We start from the raw sequence: 16,487 nt of genomic DNA on the forward strand, positions 1-16,487 counted from the left end.
GAATTTCCTGTTGGATGGAGGCTAGAGAGGCTGTAATTACATCCCACTCTGGGGCCTCCCACCTCTCAGCTGGCTCTGGCCCCTGGTTGCATCATGTCTGGGGGAGCCCCAGGGGAGATGGGGGATGGAGGGAGCCAAGGAGGGACTGGGAGGTGGAGGTGGGTGGGAGGAGGAGGGATGCCGGGATGACAGAGGTTTCTGGACCGTCCCAGAACTAACCAGCATCCTTGCTTCTGAGACTCTGAAGTGGGCAGCGCTTGAATTCCCAGGACCCTCAAGCCAAGAACAAACCCACTGCTGCGGAATCAAGGCCACCCAGGGCCACCCTAGGGAGGTTTCACAAGAACCGACAGCCTCTCAAGGAGCGGCTGGTGGGCCTGAACCGTTGACCTCGCAACACCTTAGAGTCAGAGTTGAGGGGTGGGGGGTGCTAAAGGGAAGTGGAAGGATTTCTGGAGTTGAGACCAATTGGGGGGGGGGCAACACTTCCTCTTCACCGCAGCTGGCTTTGGGGAACTGAAGCGGTGGAGAAGCTGAGGCGCCAGGAAATGGGGGCGATGTCAGAGGGGACTGGGAGGGAGGGAGCGGTCCTCCTGGAAGAAGAGTAGGTGGGAAAGAGACTGGGGCTTGCATGAGGGCGGACAGACAGATGGCTGATGCTGGAGAGAGCAGAAGGAACAGGCAGGCGCTGGGGACCAGCCTGCAGGTTCACTGGCAGAGAGACCTGAATAATTTCATTACGGTTATGACGGCCACCGGGTCTGGTCACCCACTGCTTGTTCCTGCCACCCGCTGGTTGTGAGGTTAGGTTAGGCCTGGGCAGACTGGGGTCAGACTCTGGTCATAGGGCACAGAGAGGTCACAACCACACCCAGAACGGTTTCCCGCACATCCCCACCACCACTGAACCCAGAGATTCTGTGGGCGGCCCCTGCCCGTGCAAGGCTGTCTACCTGCCACCCCTAGCCATGCTCAGAGTGATACTGGGCTTGGCTAATGGGTCCAGAGTTGGGGTGTAACCCAGACCCCAAGTCAGGTGTCCCAATAACAAGTAGTACCTAGCGTGAGTTCCCTTTCACAAATCCCATTCATTCTCACAATGATTATTAAACACTCAAACCCCACTGCCATGGAATTGATTGTGACTCAGAGCGACCTTATAGGACAGTAAAACTGCCCCTGTGGCTTTCTGAGACTGTAACATTTTAGGGGGGTAGAAAGCCTCATCGTTCTCCCAAGAAACAGCAGGTGGCTTGGAACTGCTGACCTTGCTGTTACCAGCCCAGTGCACAACCACTGGGCGCCATCGGGGACCCCTCATCATAATTAAACAAACAAAAATCCCAATCACACGACTCTCTCAATGATTGAACTACTGGATTTCATGATATGTGTGTTCTAGGTCAATGAAACTGTTTTAAAAAAAATCCTAACCAAGCCGTTGCTGTGGAATCTGTGTCACGTAGGAGAATTGCCTCACACGGTGTTCCCTCGGTTGCCGGGTCTTTCTCCTGCATCTTCCAGGGGTGAATTCAAACCACCACCCTTTAGGCCCCTCCTTTGCATCACCCAGGGACTAAAACCAGGCACTGAGAGATGACCCCGCCTGACCTGGTGGGGTGTGAAGTTGGAGTGTGTATATGTGTGTGTGGGGGGGATTAGAAGGATATGTGGGACATGCAGCAGGTTCTGGAGGGCTTGAAAGAGGACAGGTGAGGGCCACCATGTGAGAGGCTCGGGAAACCAGGTAGATTGGATAGGGGCAGGGATGCGAAGGAATGGCTGGCTTTGTAAACAAAGTTTCATGGAGGGTGGAGGGGGGTGGGCAGAGAGAAGGGCCTCTCACTGTGGCTCCTGTGCTGGACCCAAGAGAGCCAGTGTCAGCTCTATAGTCCTCGCTGCTGTGACAGAAATACCACAAGGGGGTGACTGTGTGGAACAGGATTTTATTTTCTCATGGTTCTGGAGGCCGGAAGTCCAAATGGAAGGCAGGGTTTTTGTGGGAGGTCCTTTTTTGTCTCTTTCCACGCCTCAGAGTCAACCAAACTCCCTGCTATGGGGTGGATTCCAAACTCACAGCCACCCTCTAGGTCAGGATAGAACTGCCCCTGTGGGTTTTCGTGACTGGGACTCGATCAGAGTAGGGTTCCTCCTCCTGTGTTGGTGTGTCTGGTGCCTTGAGGGGGGCTCTCTGTGCTACCGAGTGGAACGAGTCTGTAGGGTTTTATTATTAGCATTGTTTTAATTCAATCAAGCTTGTAACGGTTTAAATCAATTTTCACATGTAAACACGAAACCGGTTTTTTCCCATCTACTAAAAATATAAAAATAATTCAATTACATAGAGAAAAAATTATAACAGGGCAATAATAATAAAAGTTGAGTACAGAACCATATAATTGGACTGCAGCCCTGTGACTTTATCTATCCTAAGATGGTTCTGTCTAAACCCTAGGCAGTATGAGCAACTTAAAACAAATGATCTGTACTTTGGTAAGTCCCTAATAGTTTATAATGGCCATCTGTCACTTTATAATCCCCCCTCCTCTTCTTATTTTTTTGTAAATTAATTTTATCATGGATTAAGTCAAGCAGGGGGGGCGGTTTACATTTCAGACCATCAATAGTTTAAACCACTCATCAGTCCCCCCCTGCCCCAACCCCCAGGGTTTTCTTGATTGCATCTCTGTGGAGGAGGAGCCCTGGTGGCGTCATGGATTAGTGGGTCATACGCTGGGCTGCTAACTGCAACATTAGTGGTTCAAAGCCACCAGCTGCCCGAGCAAGAAAGATGAGGCTTTCTAGTCCCACAGTTAGCGTCTTGGAAACTCACAGGGGGCAGTTCTACCCTGTCCTATAGGGTCACTGTGAGTCGGAGTGAAGAACTTGGTGGTAGTAAGTTTTTGTTTTTGTTTTGTTTTCTGAATCTTCATGGAAATCAATCGCTAAACTTCTTCCCCAGCCCCCACCCCCACCCCCCGGCCCCAGGATACTGCTGGACAGGTCAAAACCACCAACCTTTAGCACGCAAGGACAAACAGTTTGCATCACCCTAGGGACCTCAAGGAAAGGTTATAGTAGCTCCTAGAAGCTGTTTACAATCCTTGGCATTAGATCCTTTGCATGCAGACAGATCCTGACGGAGCAGCTGTCTCCTTCCTCGTGTGCCCTGCCTGTGTTTGATCTTCTCATTTGGTAACTCAGAAGTGATTAGGTCTAGGACCCACTGGACAATGGCACGATCTCATTTGCCTAAAAGAGAAAACAAGAACACACACCCCTCCCCCATTTCTGAACAGCTTTACGCCCACGGCTACAAGGGCCCAGAGTTCAACCCACAAGACATCCATGGGAAGCAGTGGGCACGTGGGTATGCAATGTGAGGCCTTGGCGGGTGGGGGGAGGGGGCAGGGAGGTCCAGGAAGGTGGAAAGTGGGGAGGAGGGAGAGGGTTGGCCCTAGGGCAAGCCAGGATCTTCAGGCTGGGACCCGTCCAGATGCAGGCCCCAGGCAGGCACTTCCTGCCTTGCTTGGCACTTGGCCTCTTGGGTTCACCCACCCAGATGGGAGATGCTTGTGAGATGACTCAGCCTGCCCAGGGTCCAGCCACGATCTTTGTCTCCCATCACATACCCCACACTGCCTGGGAGCATCCACCAGCCCGGCAGCCGGTGTCCTTGGAGACCCCCTTCGGAGACCCTCTGGGTCACCAGTCCTTGGCCCATGGTAAGATGTTGCTTGACGCTTGTAGATGAGTCAGCAGCAGCAGCCATAGTTGAGGAATTTCTGAGAAGCAAGCAGGGTGAATTCTCTAATCTCCACAAAAGCCCAGCCAAGTCAAGACGGACCGTAGGGGAAGTGATCCTCACAAGGTCCCACATCCATGATTGCTGAGCAGTGGACAAGAACTTCCAAGCCCCCTCCTGTCCCACCACAGGAGGCATCCTTTCACACATCCGCAAAATTCATAGACACAGCTGTCAAGAAAGACACGGCTCCACAGTAAACAGACACACAACTAGACCCATAATGAGTGGTGGAGATGAACTTCCAAACGCCCCTCCTTTCCCACTACAGGAGGTACCGGTTCCACACATTCACAGACGCGCAGAGCTAGACACCAAACTGAACTCCCTGCCGTTCAGTCAACTCAGACAGACCCTTTGGGTCAGGGTAGAACTGTCTCTGTGAGTTTCCGAGACTGTCGCCCTTCACGGGAGTAGAGAGCCCTGTCTTTCCCAACGAGTGGCTGGTACTTTCGAATGTCATTCGAACTTTGCAGTTAGCAGCCCGACTCTTAAACCACTACACTCCCGGAGCTCCTTACAGAGGTGTGTTAGACCCGGTTGACTAGAGAAACAAATCCAGGGACACTCATATATGTGTATGAAGCCATCATACATCAAGAAAACATCACAGCCCAGTCCAGCAAGTCCATCGGTCTGATACGAGTCCATAAGGGTCCCTCTTCAGACTCACGCAGCCACATGCAATGATGCAGAATGCAGGAAGATCGCAGGCTGGTGGATGCAAAGTCCCGTGGATCCAATGGCAGTGGTCGCATCTCCGGGGCTTTGACTGCCATCCATGTGGCTTGAAGTGGCTCATCAGCAGGAGGACAAAGCAGAGAGCGGGAGGGAGTTCCCAGGACCCTCCTTATGAGAGTGCCATGACCACCAGATGGTACCAGGAGGCTGTGAGTTGATTGACAGGCTAGGCTCCACCCATACCTTTTTACGGGCACCACGTTGGCACCCCCCACCCAACAAAAAGCCCTAAATGTCACAAGTGGTAAATAAATACATGAGCACCCAGTCAACAGAATCCCACAGATACACAAATAGATCCAGTTTTATCCTTAAAGAAAAACAATTGTCCATAAGGGCTGCACCAAAAGGCCGTACACACCTGTTAACACCAGGCTTATAAAGATGCAGGATCCCGCAGTAAACAGACACACACAGGCATACAAATAGACCCAGGGATAGCCTTAAAGACACAGATTTTCCCCCACAAAGCCACACAGAGTGTTAGACACCCATGCAAACAAGTCAATGCCTGTAGACACCCAAGTCCACATTTGCACAGACCCATGTGTTCACCCACATGGGCACACACACAGACCCGCAGCCATATCCGTGGACAATGAATGGTGTTGTCACGCACCATCCAGTTGTTTTGCCCCGTACACAGCTCCCGATGCACACAGAAGGAATCACTGTGCGGTCCTGCACCATCCTCACCTGGTTAGGTTTGAGCCCATTGCTGCAGCTATTGTATCCCTCACTCGCATCCAGGGTCTTCCTCTTTCCCCTGACCTTCTACTTCGACCAAATACAATATCCTTTTTCAAAGGACGCGAGGCTCGGTCTTGCCATCCTCCCTTCTAAAGAATATTCTGGTTGTTCTTCACGGACAATGCCTCAAACACTTGCCACCACCAAGTCACTTTCCGGCTCACAGTGACCCTAGAGGACACAGGTGGACTGTCCCTGTGAGTTTCTGAGGCTGGAAATAGTTATGGGAACAGACAGCCTCGTCTGTCTCCCTTGGAGTGGCTGATGGCTTTGAACCGCAGACCATGAAACCTAATGCCACAGCCACTATGTCACCAGAGCCAAGGCAGAGCAGCAACCAATTCACACGCAGACACAGGCATGTACCCATGACACATGCAGACACACACACACACACACACACACACGCAACACTGAAACCAGCCAGGCCAGTAGAGACACAGCCCCAGGCATCACACAGGCCCATGGTCATGACCACCCACTGCCACAACCACACACAAATGGACCCTGTGCACTGTAGCCCTGAAGATATGCAAACAAAGTCACGCACAGTTGAAACACACCCCACTCGCTAAGACCCTCGAGGGCATGTGGCTCCTACCCACAGCCAGGTTCATACAAAGACCCAAGAAGAAACGAAGCACTCGGATGGTGGTGCCAGCAAAGGATGTAGAAATACCATGGCCTGCTAAAAGGACTAACTAATTCGTCTTGGAAGAAGTACGGCCAGAGGGCTCCCTTCGAGGCAAAGATGGTGAGACTTTGTCTTACATACTTTGGACATGTTGTCAGGAGAGACCAGTCCCTGGAGAAGGACATCATGCTCGGTGAAGGGGAAGGACGGTGCAAAAGAGGCAGGCCCTCAATTCTGTTGTGCATAAGGTTGCTATGGGATGGGGCTGACTGGATGGCACTTCATAAACAACTACAGTGGTACCAATGCACACAGAGAGCCTGCACACACACACACACACACACTCACTCACTCAAGCTGATCAAAGTAACCGCACACAGACACACACATAGGAGTTCAAATGTCCACCGTGCACCCCTGCCCTCTTTTGGGTCCTCATTTCCCCTTCCCTGCCTTGGGGGTCCCAGAGTTTCCAGTTGCCTCCATTTCCAGTTACCTCCACCCTCCTCTCACCTTTGCCGGCCTTGCTCTGGGGAGATCACTGTCCAGCTCCCAGGGGTGACTGGAGGAAGGAAAACTGCTGAGTCGTAGTGCCGGGCCTTTCTACCACCACCCACCCCACCCAACCCCGGAAGTCACTCTCCCACAGGGTGACCTTTCGCCCCAAGACATCGGGTTGGAATGGAGCCCCTTACTTCCTTTCTAGCCCCTGGGCCCTGGGTGGGGCCAGAGCCAGGCAGGAGGTCAGGGGTGGCCCAAGAGGGGTCAGAGTACTGACCCAGTACTGGCATGGACCCTAGGGGACCCTTAGCTCAAAGAGGACTTAGCGTCCCCCTCCTCAGCTCTTGATTTGGGGGCTCAGAGTGGACGCCAAGGCTGCAGGAGCTCAAGGTCCCTTCACGGTACAGATGGGGAAACTGAGGCCTGGAGGAGGGAGGCACGCACGACTCAGGTGCCACTGGGCGAGGAGGGACTGTGGGACGCCTCCATGCTCCACACTCCCTGGTGGGGGCAGGGAGCCAGGGGAGGGAAGTTCCTGGAACCAGAGCTCCCCTCTTGCCCCTCCCCTGGTCTCCCCCTCCCACTCCCTGACGCCAAGACAGAACAGAACCATGCCAGGCCAGGCGTCATCCTTCATTAATATGATATGACTTCCTGAATTCCCTCCGGTCTGCCTGACAGGGACTGAAGAGTCCTGGGGGGGGGGGAGCTGTGTGGCCCCTATGGGGAGGAACTGCCGGAAGCTGCAGGGGTCAGCTGGGAATGGGTGATAGGGAGCAGGGAGGTTGGGTAGGCAGGGAGTGGGGACTGTGGTCACCGGGTGGTGGAGGGCATGGTGCAGCCTTTAGGGTCAGGCCCTCTCTGGTCCCAGCAATATTCACCCTTTGTCACAAAGACACCCTTTGTGGGTGGGGCACTGGCTATGGCCAGCCCACGAGGCTAGTGTCACCCATTGTGCAGATGAGAAAACTGAGTCTCACCAGCTTCCTGCTCTTACCTGGGACCACCACACACAGCAGGCAGAAGCCAAAGTCAGGAGGACTGGGCTAGCCCCCTCGCGATCTCATCTACACCTTAAGGGCCTTTCTGAAAGTGAAGGAGAGCTTGGAAGCCCCCCGAGTAGCACAAATGGTCGGTTGGTCCACTAACCCCAAGGTTGGCAGTTCAAACCCCCCAGCTGCTCCTCGGGAGGAAAATGAAGCTGTCTGCACTCATAAAGATTGGCCACCTCCCCTAACCTCCTTCTACTGAGAGCACCGTGGGCTGCCAAAACAAACAAACAAACATATTTGTCTCAGAAGAAGTTCAGCCAGCGTGCTCCTTAGACTAGAGGCAAGGATGGCGAGGGTTCATTCATGTGCTTTGGACATGTGGTCAGATGTCCCCAGAGGACATTGTGGTTGGTCAAGTGGAGGGACAGCGAGAAAGAGGAAGATCCTCAGCCAGAGGCACTGACCCAACCGTTGTGGTAAGACACAGTCCCAGGGAGTGTGTACTGTGTACAGTCCCAGGTAGGGGGTACTGTGATGTGCTATGATTCACAGGTTCTGACTCACAGGGACCTGAGGCAGCCTAGGATGAAAGACTGCCTGATCCTGCGCCCCCCCCACCCCACCCCAACTGTTGTGATAGCTGAGTCCAGGGCTGCAGCCACTGTGCCCTCCCTCCCCGGGAGGCCCTTCCTCCTTTGCACTGACCCTCTATTTTCCCAAGCATGATGCCCCATTGGGATGTCCCCAACAGGGCCAGATGGTACCCCAGGCACCTTTATTCAAAAAAACCAAACAAAACAGTGGCCAGCAAATTGATTCCAAGTCAAGGCGACCCGACGTAGGTGTGTGCGTGCATGCGTGGAGCTGCGCTCCATAGGGTCTTCTCAAAAGCCGGTCCCACCTTTCCGCCATCCGGCCCCCCTGCAAAAGGGCTCCACAAGGCCCAAGGCCCTTACGCAGGCCACCGGGCTGAGCCGGGCTGACCACGCTGGCCTCATGACTAGAATGAGCTTTCTGGAAGTCCGTTTTGCAGGCGCTTGGCCTGGGGCCTGGGAAGGCTGAGATGGGGAAGGGGTGTGTGTGTCCCATTTGCAGATGCACCCTGGATGCCCTCCATCCTGCAGCAGCTGGTCCCCATAGGACAGGACATGGGCTCTCTCTTTCCTCAGGCTGAGTGTGTCAGGCAGGCTCTGGGCTCCAGGGACTGGCTTTTCTCCCTCCTCCACCCCACTCCCCCCTCTCCCAGCCTTCTGGAAGGAGTGAACTGTGTCCAGGGAGCAGAATACTTGGTGATGCCTGGAAAACAGTGAATCAGGGGGGTGGGGGTTGGGGGGACTTCCTGATCATTTCCCAATCCCCTGGCAAAGTTGGACAACCCCAGGGCCTAGGGCCTGAGTCTAGAATAGACTCAGGAGGCCACCCCAGATAGCTGGCTGGGTCACTCCCTCCAGGACTGGCCAACGTGTCCCCTTCCTGGCTGCCTGCTTACTGGTGGGCTCCAAATTCCTAGTGGGGATGAGTCAGGGTCGCCACTTGTCATCCCCCCCCCACCAGGCGGGGCTGGACAGGGTGGGGGCAGGGCCCAGAGCTGCGGGTGGGTGGTGGCAGGTGGCTTGGTGCTGTTGGGGACCTGGCGTGGGCAGAGAGAGAGAGCGGCCATAGGGAGGGGACAGAGCTTCAGAGAGCAGCAGCCGAGGGGGGAGCAGGCCTGGGAGGGGAGGGAGGCTGCAGGGAACAGGGGCAGGGCTGAGAGAGGAAATGAGAAGCAGTGGGGAGGGCAAGAGGAGATGTAGAGGGAGGGAGGGAGGGGGACTCCGCAGAGGCAGAGAACTGGGCAGGAGAGCCCTGGGAGGGGAGCCTAGAGGTGCAGCAAGAAGAAGCTGGGAGAACAGAGGGGAAGAGGTGGGTGACATTGAGGGGCAGGCTGGGGGAGTGGGAGGAGGTGGAGCCCGTGGGGAGGGACCTCTCCTCACAGACAGGAGGAAAGGGTTAGGGACACTTGGAAAGGAAAGCAGGGCGTGAGAGAGAAACGCAGACAGACAGACACAAGACAGCAGGGAAGCTGACCGTAAGCAGGTCAGGAGATAGGCAGAAAAAGATAGAGCCTCCTGCTGCTACGAAGACCCCCGCGGGCACTGCCAGTGGTGGGCATCTTAGTGGACTGGGGCGGAGCCAGAGCAGGAGCCCAGGCAGGGCCCCGGGCGCGTCCGTTCCCACCACTCCCCTCCTTGGGGGACCCTCCACTAGGACAGCACCCGGGCGGGCAGCCGGAGGGGGCACGCGATGGCTGATTCCTGCCGGAACCTGACCTATGTGCGGGGCTCCGTGGGCCCCGCCACCAGTACCCTGATGTTCGTGGCGGGCGTGGCGGGCAACGGGCTGGCCTTGGGCATCTTGGGCACGCGGCGACGGGCACACCCGTCGGCCTTCGCGGTGCTGGTGACCGGCCTGGCAGGCACCGATCTCCTGGGCACGTGTTTCCTGAGTCCGGCCGTGTTCGTGGCCTACGCCCGCAATAGCTCCCTGCTGGGCCTGGCCCGGGGCGGCCCCGAGCTCTGCGACGCCTTCGCCTTCGCCATGACTTTCTTCGGCCTCGCCTCCACCCTCATCCTCTCAGCCATGGCGGTGGAGCGCTGCCTGGCGCTCAGCCATCCCTACCTGTACGCGCAGGTGGACGCGCCGCGCTGCGCCCGCCTGGCCCTGCCCACCATCTACGCCTTCTGCGCCCTCTTCTGCTCGTTGCCCCTGCTGGGCCTGGGCCGCCACCAGCAGTATTGCCCCGGGAGCTGGTGCTTCATCCGTATGCGTGCCGCAGAGCCGGGCGGCTGCGCCTTCTCGCTGGCCTATGCCAGTCTCGTGGCCCTGCTGGTGGCCGCCATCGCCTACTGCAACGGCTCTGTCACCGTCAGCCTCTGCCGCATGTACCGCCAGCAGAGGCGGCACCAGACCTCCCTGGTGCCCGGGCCCCGGGCGGGCGAGGAAGAGGTGGACCACCTGATCCTGCTGGCCCTCATGACGAGTATCATGGTAGTGTGCTCCCTGCCGCTCACGGTGAGTCCCCTGGGAGCAAGGGGTGGGGTGGGGGGAAGGGAGCGCACCCCGCAGCGACTACGCCCTCCAGCCGCAGGACCCTTTGGGAAGATAGGGAAACTGGAGTCCGGAATGGGAAATGCCTCCTGACTTGGTAGCCACAAGGGGCCCTCGGTAGCCATAGGGGGCGACTGGCAAGGCTGCTAACCACAAGGTCCAGTGTTCGAATCCACCAGCCACTCCGAGGAAAAAAGATGAGGCGTCTTGCTCCCTTCAAGAGTTCCAGCCTTAGAAACCCCCAGGGGCAGTTCCACCCTGTCCTACAGGGTCCTAGAGGGAAATCGACTCGATGGCAGTGCGATTGGAGTTTGGGATCGGTCCCCAGTTTTGCTTCTCTTGTAACCCCTGCAACCCTTCCTTCTTCCACACTCTCAGGTGTTTCCTGTCCTCCACCCCCCATCAAACTAACCCTTCCCACCGAAATGTTCCTTGTTTGCTCATTTTCATCCAGTCGATTCTGACTCATGCGAAGTCCCCCATGTGTTTGAGTGTAACTGCCCCACGGGCTTTCAAAGGCTGTGATCTTTGGGGACCAGGTTGCCAGGCCTGTCTTTCGTGGCATTGCCAGATGGTCTCGAACTGCTAACCTTTCTGCTAGCAGTCTAGCCCTAACGAGACCAGGGTTCCCCATCCCACCCCACCCTTATTGCTCTAGTCAGACTCAACTTTCATAGCTTATAGGGAGCCCGGGTGGGATAGGTGGTTATGCGTTGATCAGCAGTTCGAAACCACCAGCTGGTCTTCAAGAGAAAGATGAGGCTTTCTACTCCGTAAAAGAGTTACAGTCTCGCAAACACACCAGGGCAGTTCGACTTGTCCTTGTAGGGTCGCTAAGAGTCGGCAGCGACTGATGGCAGTGAGTTTTCACGGACCCCCTGGTCGGGGCTTGCCCCGTGCTTGCTGGGTGCCCTGTGACAGGAGTACTATCCCCCAGGGAGGCCTTCCCAGGCTGTCATCTATCTCTTCAGCAGCAGGTGGTCGCCTCTAGCGGCTGAGGCTTCCCACCACAGATCTTTCCGTTAGCAGAGGACGGTGCGTCTCATGGCGTCACCAGGACTCCTCGCTCAAGTCCACGGTTTACCGACACGCTCCCTGATTGGCTCCGAGACAATCTACCTAGATCTGCCCTTTCCTCCCGCCGCTGCCCTGCAGCGGAGCACAAGCTCACGAAGAGCGGAGGTCCCGGGTCAACCCCTCCCCCATCGCAGCCCCTCCCCGTTCCAGCCCCGCCCTCCAGTCTCAGCTCCACCTCCCCGCTCCCCGCCCCCCTACCGTCCCCGGTTCCCCACCACCTCCCTCGCTTCCTGCAGCGGCACCAGCCGCATCCCTCCTGTGTTAAGACCGCGTGGGGGTCGTCGGCTGTCTGGGGTGTGGTGACACCCAGGCATCTCACCTATATGCTAGGCCGCCTCGGTGGCCCTCCGCTGGGCAGGGCTGGCTCTCAAAGCTCCTCCACCCCGGGACGCAGAACCTGGAAGATGTGGACCCGCCCGGCCCCCCCCCCCCCACGGACACCGCAGTCCTGCAGGGGATTTCCGGGGACCTAGAAACCACAGAAAGGAGCCCTGGTGGCGCAGCTGTGAAGCACGTGGCTGCTCAGGGAAAGGTTGGCTGACTGAGCCCACCTGCCCCTCTTCTGGGAAAAGATTCAACAGTTCAGTTCCGTGAAGCTGGCGGGCTTGGAGACACCGTGGGATGGGCGGCACTGTGCTTTGTCTCCCTTACTCTGAGCCAGACAGAGCCACAGTGGGTAGATAGCACAGTCCGGGAGCCGCAGGGTCGTCCCCCACCCCCCGACCCCCAGCTGGGAAGAGCTGAGAGACCCTCAAACCCAGCCCACCCAGCCCACCTCCCTCTCTCCAGGCCCGGCACAGGGTGGGGGGTTATGTTCCCTCCCTCAGTGCCCAGTTGGACTCCTTACTTCCCACATCTGACCTTCCCCCCCCCGCCCCCCATGAGCTACTTGGGAGGCCGGGGCGCTGAGATTGGGGGCGCCAAGGGCCAGTGGAGGGGTGCTGGGGTGGGCTGGGGGGGGGGGGGTAGGACGCACCTGTGCACTCATGTAAGGTGCACAGGAGGTAGTGAAGGAGTGGAGCTCAGTTAGGGTGCAAGAGGGTAGGGGACTAGGGGCGCTCAGGTGGCGGTTTGTGGGGACGGGGCGGGGCGGGTCACGATCGGTGCCTCCTGACGTCTGGTCCTGCCCCCCCTCCAGATCCGTGGCTTCACACAGGCCATCGCCCCTGACAGCAGTGAGATGGGGGACCTCCTCGCCTTCCGTTTCAACGCCTTCAACCCTATCCTGGACCCCTGGGTGTTCATCCTCTTCCGCAAGGCCGTCTTCCAGCGCCTGCGCCTCTGGCTCTGCTGCCTGTGCCCCCGCGCGGCCCGCCAGGATTTGCAGACGCCCCTTGCCGGGCCCAACGCCTCCAGAAAGACCTCCAGGCTACCCCCGAGCCTGGGGGGCAAGGAGGGCAGCTGGGTGCCCTTGTCAGCCTGGGGCGAGGGGCGGGTGGTCTCCTCGCCTGCAGCGCCAGGCTCTGGCAGCCCCTTGGGAACGCCTTCCAAAGCAGAGACAGCGGTAGCCTGCTCTCTCTGCTGACCCCTTAGTGGCCAGGTGACCTCGGTTACCCTTCTGGAGCCCCTTCCAAACCAGCACCCCATCAGTTGCCTCTGACTCTGGGGGTGTCCCTCCAAGTGTCAGAGCCGAGGGGTTATCAATGGCTGGTTTTGGGGGAAGTGAGTTGCTAGGCTTTTGTTCCCAGGCACTTGGAGGTGGACTTGAAGCTCCAACCTTTCGGTTAGAGGTCAGGAAACGTGGGGGCATGGCTGGCCCCCTGGCTGTGATTGGCTCCGCAGAGCCCTCTCCCCCAAATTCTGGGAGGCCGGTGGGGGCGATCAGCTGCTATTTCTCCTCCTACCGCTGGGTGGCGAGCGTGGGGATGAGAGGAGGACGTTTATCCCAGAGTGCAGAAAGGCTGGTTTTCTCAAAATAGCCAGTGGCCTGGGTGGCCCTGCTGGCCCTGGCTCTTCATCCATCTCACTGTCTAAATATTTAGAAGGCAGGAAAGTTCCCAGTAGCTCTTTGCGAGTTCAGGGCTGTTGGGGTTAGGTTTTTGGCCCTAATCCTACGTGTCCATAGTGCCCGAGCTGCCTAATCCCAAAGGGCCCAGAGGACAGCCCCCACCTCTAGGAGACTCTGAGGAAACACTCTCCACCCCTCTTATTTCTGCTCCAGGGAAGCCAGGGATGCTCAGAGGAGCACCCTGAGACTGTTGCTCTCTGCCTCCCCTTCAGGCAAAGAGACCCTGGCTTGGGGGAGTCACCAGATCTGGCACCCCAAGGGGAGTCAGGAGGCAGGAAAGACTGCAGTGTGATGGGCGATGATGTTGGTCATATGCCTTGTGGGAAGGGCCTGAGAAACTCTGCAGGGATCATCGAAGTGGAGTATGAATAAAGAGCCGTGATGGCACCGTGGAATAGGCCTTGGGCTACTAACCCCGAGATGGTTGGTTCAAACCCACCAGCTTGCTTTTCAGGAAGAAGATGAGGCTGTCTGCTTCCGTAAAGATGTACTCTACATAGGGAGCTACGGGTTGGAATGGACTCAATGACAAGGGGCTTGGAGCATGGGTGGGGGCAGACGGAGACTAGGGCCAGAGGATGGAGGAACGTGGGCTGCAGACCCCAAGTGTCTCTGGACTGTCTCAGGACTGCCCTAACCAATTGAGAACACCTGAGTGGCTTAAGACAACAGGACTGTGTGGTTTCCCAGTTCTGGAAGCTAGAAGATACCAATCAAAATGTCACCGGGGCCTCCACCCTCCCTCTGGGGGCCCTAGGGGAAGCTTCTGGTCTCTTCCAGCTTGTGGGTGGCTGCCACAATCTTTGGCGCTGCTTGGCTGATGGCTCCAAGCTCTGCCTCCATCTGCACTGGATCGTTTCTCTCTCCGTCTTCATCCCTCCGTGTCCCTGCTCCTGTGTCACAGGACGCCACTCCTCTTGGGTCAGGACCCACCCTACTCCAGGATACCCTCCTACTAACGGCTCACATCTTCTAAGACCCTATTCACAATCAAGTTCATGGTCACTGGTCCCAGGGACTAGGGCTTCAGCATCACTTTTGAGGAGATACCCGAGTTTGGATTCTTTTTGGTTTACTCAACCCATCAAAAGGAGCCCTGGTGACGTAGTGGTTATACCTTGTGCTGCTAACCGCAGGTCAGCAGTTCAAAACCACCAGCCGATCCTTGCGAGAAAGGCGAGGCTTTCTACTCCCATAAAGGGTTTCCGGTCTCAGAAACTCACAGGGGCAGTTCTACCCTGTCCTATAGGGTCACTATGAGTCAGAATGGACTTGGTGGTAGTGAGTTTGGTTTGGGGGTTTGCAACCCATTGAAGAAGGGTGGACGTCGAATAAGGAAGACCGAAGAAAGATGGACGCATTTGAATTCCGGGGCTGGCCACAAATATCGCAAGTCCCGTGGACTTCTGGGAGAACATTCCAACCTCTCTTGGGAGAAGTACACCCAGAATACTCCTTGGAAATGAGGACGGCGCGACTTTGTCACCCAAGCTACATGTCACCAGGAGAGATCTGGAGAAGGACTTCTTGCTCGGCAAAGTAGAAGGTCAATGAACGGAGCGAGACCACCTTCGCCAGGGCATGGGTTGACGCAGTGGCCCTAACAACAGGCTCCGGCATTCCAGTTGCGAGGATGCTGCCGCAGCCAGGCCTGGCTTCCTTCTGCAGTGGGTAGAGTCGCTAGGAGGCAGACCCGACTGGCCGGCACCTGACGACAACCACGCCACCCATAAGACTAAGGACACAAACCTGCGGTTCCTCACGCCTGGCCTTGCTTCATGTGACCCTGGAGCGCTCACAACATTTCCTTCATTCAACCAACACCCTGGGGGGCCGAGCGAGCGATGGAGTGAGGGACAGGCATGAAGGAAAGCAAAGTGGTCCCCAGAGGGAGAAAGTGCCTCCACGCTGCCAGCCCATCTGCGGGCCCCCGCACCCTGTCTACCACCTACAGGATGGACGAATTTGGGGCGCAGCAGGCCCAGCACACCCTCTCACCCCATCCTCCCAAAAGGCCTGTGCTGAGTTCCGAGGGGCAGTCACCAGAGAGGAGAGAGCAGAGGTGGGGGGCAGAGGCAGGCTGGCCAATCTCGTTTCATCTGCCCTCCTTCTCTGTACGTTGGTTCCTTTTTTCATAGAAAGTTGATAGTCATCTAGCGCTCGGCTTGCAGCGTGGTTTGCCGGGTTGGTGTGTGTGTGTGGGGTGTGTTCAGTGAGTCCCCTGGAAAGGAAGCCTGCAATAAATGGTACTGTTACTCCTCTGGCAGCAGTTGCTGTTGTTTTCTTTTGTTCTCTGGGCACAAGTGGGTTGAACGTGAGTTGTTCTGAAGTGGTTGTTTTGTGTGTGTGTGTGTGTGTGTGCGCGCGCGCGCGCTCTTGGTTCTTTTCAGTCACCATTGCTTCAAAGACCAAAGGGAGGATTAAACCCGGGCCAACAAAAATGCCTCCTGGGCACAGGCTGCTGCTTTTTGTTTTTGGAAGGGGGGTGGAGGTGGTGGAAAATGTTCAGGAATGAAGTCCTAGGGAGGGTGGCCCACCAGGGTGAAGTTTGTTTCTTTTTTAAGCCAGTTCTGTTGGCACACCATCTACATAGCATACAGCTTGATCGTTCACTCACGTCAAGAAGAGGTGTACTGTCAGGACCCCATTCGATTTCAGAACGTTTTCTTCATCTTTTAAAAAAGTTTTATTAACACTTCATCCATGTGTCTTACGATTCAGTAATTCAGCCACATCAAGAAGAGTTGTCTAATGGTCATCACAGGCAATTCTAGAACAATTGCTTCTTCCTTCCTTGTGCTCATTGTTATTCGGGCCATTAATTTTTTCCCCCCTAAACCCCCACTATCATGATCCCAGTTCTACCTTACAAATCCAGCTGGACCGGAGGAT

General features: G+C 56.5%; 1 protein-coding gene across 1 annotated transcript; it reads left to right on the top strand.

The window, feature by feature from the left end:
- Positions 1 to 9,706: 9,706 nt before the first annotated feature.
- On the top strand, positions 9,707 to 14,749 carry PTGIR (prostaglandin I2 receptor). The gene is made up of 2 exons (XM_004710392.2): positions 9,707 to 10,474; positions 12,726 to 14,749. Exons 1-2 carry the CDS (start codon positions 9,707 to 9,709, stop codon positions 13,110 to 13,112), a joined length of 1,155 nt encoding a protein of 384 aa, XP_004710449.1. The 3' UTR covers positions 13,113 to 14,749.
- Positions 14,750 to 16,487: the final 1,738 nt, after the last annotated feature.

Source organism: Echinops telfairi, unplaced genomic scaffold (genome assembly GCF_000313985.2).
Source record: "Echinops telfairi isolate 266 unplaced genomic scaffold, ASM31398v2 ScPeMD7_655;HRSCAF=1070, whole genome shotgun sequence".
NCBI lineage: Eukaryota > Metazoa > Chordata > Mammalia > Afrosoricida > Tenrecidae > Echinops > Echinops telfairi.